Genomic DNA, 7,032 nt, shown 5'->3' with positions numbered 1-7,032 from the left:
TTGACATAGTTATGATCTTGTGATTTTGTTGAGGCATGAGTGTTGTTGAAAAAGGCAGCAGGTGACCTCGGTTCCACCTTAAATCTCTTGCAGAACGGAACCCAATGTTTGGCAAAGGAAGAAGCCTCTAAAAGTGCATAAAAGGTTATCTCCGAACACCCATCGTCTGAGAGATACACGCTCAACTTCTCAGCCGGATAGTCATAAGCCATCACAGATAGCACCGTATTAATCACCATCAGCGGTGGCTCCACNGCAGCATCCGCCGTAAACACAAAGATGTCCACTCCCGGCAACCTACTCTCATATCTGCCAAATTCAAACACACGTAAAATGATGAGTAGTTACCTCGGAACATCGACGTTTGGGTTGTTGTACAAGTTTTGTGAAATAAAGGTGGAAAAGATTAACCTTTGAGAGAGTTTGTCGGGGAAGGTTGTTCTGAAGAGCATGTTCCAACGGAGGGCTTGATAAAAGAGCCAATAGATGCCAGACCAGAGTTCTGCAAGAAACAAACCGAGCCATGCCCATTGGCCAGCTTCCCCATTTGCNGGTATGTGGCTGAGTCTGAATGCCCAGACAAAGCATATTGCCAGAAACACAGAGACAGCATAGAACCTCCGAATGTGTCTTGCTCTGTCTTTCCTAGTCTCGAACAGTGAATGCTGTTCACCACTTCTCATTGCGGCTTCTAACTCAGTCCTCTGTGTTCTTGATGTCGACGTTGAGTGGAGTTAATCCTCTTTCTTATACAGCCACAAACGATGATCTGTCGTGAATTATAAAATTTCAATCTAATCTTCTAACTAATTTCAGTGTATTTTTAAAATATAAAATTGCCTCTGATAATTGGTTACAAAGTCATCTGATGCATTAACATCACATGTCATTTTGGAATAGTAGGTAACCGATCCAATGTCATTTTGGAATGGTTTTTTTATATATGAAAAAAAACTATCACATTCCAAACAGATTATAATAAAAATGAATGTAAAATGTGTTATTATATATGTCATTTATTAGACTTTGTTCTCACACTCAGCTGAGTTAGGTCTTTACACTTAACCATTGATCTGAATATGACTTTGTATATTAATTATGGTAAAATGTGGTAGGAAAGAGATTAAGAAAACAGAAAGAAAAGAGAGAGTCCAGGAATGAGGGCTGAAGAGAAAGGAAATGGTGGTTGCGTAGTTCAATGTGAAGAGAAAGAAAGTGAACAAGTTAGTGACAATGAAAAGCTGTGTGTTGACTTATTGTTATATATAGTGAGGACTATGCGAAATGGTGAAAAGGTCAGTGAGCTGAATCATTGCCATGGAGACACCAAAATAGAAAAAAAAAAAATTTGCTACATTTTGAAATTACTTCTCACTATTATTTATTTTTTCTTCGGTTGTCTATATATTTATGTTAACTTTGTTTAATAACGTGAAATATTTTTTTTAGGGTTCAATGTGATTTATATATAATTATCGACACACTGTATACATTGCCAGTGTTTAAATAGTCTGTTGTATTTTTTCTGACGTGTTCCGTCGATTTTCATAGCTGTTGCAAGTACTTAACTACCACTTAGCAGAAAAGTTGGTAGGTCAGTGGGGGATTAGGGTTTCACTTGCACTTCATAGTTGTTGTTGCGGTACTTAGCTACACGATTTGGGTGTGGTTTTTTGGCAGTTTTTTGCGTGAATAAAGATGATGAAAATGGTGGGTTTAGGTGTGGTTTATGTCTTTGACTATTCTGAATGAATAACAAGACTTGGAGACTTACATAATATTAATGTATTATTTTAGTGTTATTGGGTTTAGGGTTTTGGTAACCTCTGTTTTTATGGTAATATAGAGCCTCCGAATGTGTCTTGCTCTGTCGTTTCCTGTCTTCTGGATGTGCATGTCACAAACGATGATCTGTCATGAGTTATTAAAATTAAAATTTCCTCTGATCATTGGCTACAACCTACGACATCATTTAGATAGGGTACTCTTCCATTAACATCACATATGTCATTTTGGAACACTAAGTAACTGATCACTATATATATATATATATATATATATATGAATTTATAATTAAGAAAAGAATGAAATTTAGTAAAAATGATAAAATATTAAACGGGTTATTTAATAATGATGTGAACCAACTCGTTACATATATGTTCACTTAGGTATTAGGTTATATTCATTTTAGAAGATGGATCTGAAAAAAAAAAAAGTAAATGAATTTGAAGAGATTTGAGAGTGAATTTATTGTTTTTTTAAGAGATTTAGAAAATGAACTTAGAAGTAAAGTATGTGAAATCAGTATAAGATTTTCCTGAAAGATAAAAAAATGATTTAATTTATAGAAATTGAAGATTACCAAAATATTATTAGTAGTAAAAGTAATATGAAATGATAATGATTAATATTATAAATAATTGTAAACATTATTATAAGGATAAAAAAATTAATTTTTAGCATGAAAAATATTATTCTATTATTATTATTACTATTATTATTATTGTTATTATTATTATCATTAGAGGAAAAAATTAAAATTAATTATGAAGAGATATAGATAGGAACTTATGCACCTTTTGCACCAAATTGAAATATAATAAAAGACATTTTTTGAGAATTATGAATTATAACAAGGACAAATATCATAAATACTCATAAATCCCTTCTTCTAGATGATTGAAAATAAGATGAATCTCACTGGTAAAAAAAATGATATTAACTTGTATATTTGACATCGATTTCATTGCAATCAAAACATAAAATTATGCGGTGACATTTTTGTAATTATCATAAACATATATGTCTCAGTTAAAAAGGAACTCAAGCCTAAAGAGGTCTATGGCTTCAGTTCTATAAACAACCGAGTTCAAATTCCTTTGCAAATTTGATTTTTTTAGCTGACTTGTTTTTGAACTAAATTTATGGCCTCAATTATTTAGAGAACTAAGGCGATACAATCCTTATACTTCGGTTATCCACGAACTAAGGTATAAAATAATTGAAAATATTTTTTTTAGAGGGTTTTGACATCGATTCTTAATGGAATAGACCCGCTTCAATTATGGCGCGAAACGAGGCATAAAATAATTTAGAATATTATTTTTTAAATTTTTTTTAGGAGGCTTTAGACATCGATTTTTAATAGAATTGAGGCAATAAATCACTTATTACTTCGGTTAATAAAATAACCAAGGTAATAAAATCCGTTTATAGGATTAAATTTCGTGAAATAACAAAGTCTCTTGCATATTTCTTTTTCGTTCTTCTTTGTTTTCTTTGTGCTACCTTCGCTTTGCTCTCTTCGTTCTTCATTTTTGCAACGATCAACTTCAACATTTTTTTTTTATTTTACGTTGATTAACTACTTTAAATATGATTTGATGGATAACAAATAAAAAAATGTTTAATTGATACAAATTTTAAAAATTACCAAAATATCCCTAGTTATAAAAGTAATATAAAATAATAATTGTTAATGGTATACTTAATTGTAAAAATATTTATAAGAAGAAAAAAATTAAAATTAATTATTAAAATGTAAAAAAATAGTAATTTAGTAAATTAAAATAATAATAATAATAATTATTATTATTATTATTGTTAATTATTATTATTATTTACATTCTCATGTACATAGCTTTTTATGGTAAAAATATGTAACCTGGAAAATAAAAAATGGTAGTATATATTTTGTATGCATTTAGAATGATTGCAATTAATTTTTACTATAAAGTACAATTAATGGTTTTGTGACACAGGCTAGCCAACTCAGTGAGTGTTTTATAGAAGAAATCATAAGGTATAAACAACTTACTGCAAGCTCAAACCAATTGATTGTGAGGGCAAAATTGAGAATTTATCTCAAATCCCTTCAAATTAGAACACTTACGCGATGAATAAAAAAATAATCTCGCGATTACTCACTTTTCTATCCTTTTAAATTTATACAAGTGAACATAATTTTGATCTGAATATCAGTTTCTATATGAATTAGGTTAAAACCATCATTTGATCCTCATATTTGTATGGCAATCTCAATTTGGTCATCATATTTTTTTTTTGTCTCAATTTGGTTCTATAATTTGTAAAAATGAGGCAATTAAGTCCTCTCCGTTAAGTTTTCTCTTACGGCGTTAACATGTGATGATGTGTTTATGCTGATGTCATTGTTTAATTACATGGAATTTTTATTTAAATTAAAAAATAATGACATGGCAATCATTCTTCTTCCCTTCCCTTCGTTAGGAAGGTGGTTCCTTCCATGTCAACACTTTCTGGCGGGGAAGGTATCCTTTGCAGCATTTTAGCGAACACCTCACAAGCGTTTTTTGAGAAGTAAGAAGTGCTATCCATCAAATACAATCAACATGAAACCCTCATTGTCACACCCATCGAATCAAACAATAAAATTACAACAACACAGAGTAAAGCAATCAGAGAACTTTGAAGAACTTATGAAACAATTATCCTCATGCCAGTATCAGACTGCAAGTTTTGGCTTCATCATTTTGCTTCGCTCTTTGAATTGAACAAATCAATGTAACAGATCAATTATTTGCCAAAACAATGCAAATTGGGCGAAAAACAGAACACCCAAAAACATGAATTTTAATTGTCGTGGATAAATGTTGCACCTGAAAAACCTTATCTCGTAATTTCATTGCATCTAAACTTGGAGATGCAAAGGGCTACATGGTGCATTCTGTTATTAGTCACTGTCAAAACCCAATCAAGTCAAATGGAACTACAGAGAAAAAAAAAAAAAGAAGGTACTATGGCGGCACCATGGAAATGCAATTGGAGATTAGGATGTTAAGATTTGTTGGTGGTGTCTTCACTGTAGAGTCTCTGACTGAAGAAGACCATAAAAACTTCTCAAATTCATACACTCTTCGTTTCAATCAATCTATCTATATACCTCACTCCCTCTGCAGATCCGTGACGACCACGAGAATTCAAAAATGGAGCATGATTCGCAATATCGCGCTACAGGTCTTCGTCATCTCCATCGCCATCGTCTCCTTCCTCTGGATGCACGGCTTTCCCCAGCGCCTCTATGCCAAGCTCTACCACCGTCCCCCAAACCCACGCGTCGTCCAAGCGAAAAGCCATTTGATGGTTGGGTGACCCAGGTTCGTTTTCGGATCCTCCACCGGATTCGGTTTAGCTTATGTCTCTAACTATTCATGGTTGTGTAGCACGATGGTGGTTCTGGTGAGGATGATGATGGAGCAGGCTGACGGCTAGGGTTTTTTTGGAGAAGATGAAGTTAATGGGGGGATTTTTTTTAATGGAAATTTTTTATATAAAGAATTTATTTTTTTCACGTGTAAATAACACATAATTCATTCAATTTATTACATAATGCCATGTCATTTAAAAAAAATTACAGTTCAGCATCTTTTAACGCCGTAAGAGAAAAAATATGATGACCAAATTGAGATTGACACACAAATATAAGGACCAAACGAGGCTTTTAACCTATGAATTATTATGGTAAAATGTTGTACGAAAGAGATTAAAAAAACAAAGAGAAGAGGGTCCACGAATGAGAGTTTTTGTTGAAGAGAAAGCAAATGGTGGTTGTGTAGTCAATGTGAAAAGTGACGAAACACTGACGAATATCAGCAATGATTCATGGTGATCAATACACACAGGCGCAGACTAAAAATCACACCTTATAATCATACGATATGAAGAAGAAAAAAAAAATTAAATATATTTATCATTTTTTTAAATAAGGGTTTTTTAGTTTATACATTTTATATAAAAAAAGTTTTTATTAAAAAAATTAACTTTTAATTCAAAGATATTTTAATAATGTTAAAATAAAAATAAATAAAAAGTAATTATTTACCATTTGATTATAATTTTATATATATATTTTTTAAAAGGTAATTATTTTTTAAAATAAAAAATAAAATATAAAATAGTTATTTTTTAAAATAAAAAATAAAATAAAAAATAATAACTAAAATAAATAACTATTTTTTATTTTTTATTTTAAATTAAATTTTTATATTATTAAAACACTCTTAATTTAAAATTAATTTTTTTTAATAAATTTTTTTTAACTTAAAATTTGGCATGCATTACTAAAATTTACTAATAAAAAAAAATTCTTACTTAAATTAACAAATTAAAACATGAGAAATGGTTAAAAAAGCGTTTACATAGAAAAATTCCTTTTGAGTTGTCCCCATCAATGTTGTACATTAAAAGTATCATTGAATTGAATGGGTCTCACTACATTCAACTTGCGTACTAACTCCATAGTAGCCAGCAAATAAGACAAAATAAATTCCAGGAAATTTGTATTTATCATAAACTGAACGTTTAACATTGCATTGTATGTAATGTAATTTATGGGTAGCATTAAATGTAAAAGTTAATTTAAATTTGGCTAGTGAAAGAATTAATATTATAATAAATATATAATAAAACTTTCAATAATTATATATTTAATTTTAATTAAATGTTTAACTAATTGTTTAGATTAATTAAATGTTTACTGATTCTCATCACCATCCATCGATTTTTTCTTTTATATCTAGACAATTGATCATATATCATGATAGGTATATATTTAGTATGTATCGACCTATACATATAATACATAATGTATATGTAGACAGCTATTTAAAATAATATAATTTTAAGATTAAATATTTTTTAAATTTGTTTTTATTTCTTCTTTCAAATTAACCTATATTTTGATTTTTTTTCTTTAAAAAAATTATAATTTTTCGTCTTTCAAAATCAAAAGACGTAAAAATAAACTGAGATGACGGAGAAATTAAAACGGATGAGATGGAGGAGATGAAATCGAAGGCGTTGAAGAACTTAGGAACCTTGGAATTGTTATTAGCCTCTTCCGTAACATGTGAGACAAAAACATCTTTTAAGTGCAGTTATTGTACCTGACCAGTCAACTGAGTTCATTAATGCCAATTAGAGGATAATGCAAGCAATGGAAATAAGTACATATTGGGAACATTTCTTTCCATTTCAGGTTAATAGTATGGAAAC

The 7,032-nt window shown here is 30.2% G+C and overlaps 1 protein-coding gene across 1 annotated transcript in view; it reads right to left on the bottom strand.

Annotated features, from left to right (window-relative positions):
• Positions 1-758, bottom strand: part of LOC111241796 (cellulose synthase-like protein E1) — a 6,114-nt gene extending 5,356 nt beyond the window's left edge. The window contains exons 1-2 of the mRNA XM_022781679.1: positions 412-758; positions 6-309 (exon numbers count right to left, since the gene is read on the bottom strand). Of these exons, the coding sequence (XP_022637400.1) occupies positions 6-309; positions 412-683 (576 nt within the window). The 5' untranslated portion in view covers positions 684-758. The remainder of the gene's footprint in view (positions 1-5; positions 310-411) is intronic.
• Between the last annotated feature and the right edge of the window lie 6,274 nt (positions 759-7,032).

Source organism: Vigna radiata, chromosome 6, assembly GCF_000741045.1.
Source record: "Vigna radiata var. radiata cultivar VC1973A chromosome 6, Vradiata_ver6, whole genome shotgun sequence".
Lineage (NCBI taxonomy): Eukaryota > Viridiplantae > Streptophyta > Magnoliopsida > Fabales > Fabaceae > Vigna > Vigna radiata.
Note: the sequence above shows the minus strand (reverse complement) of the source record. Positions and strands in the feature narration are given on the sequence as shown.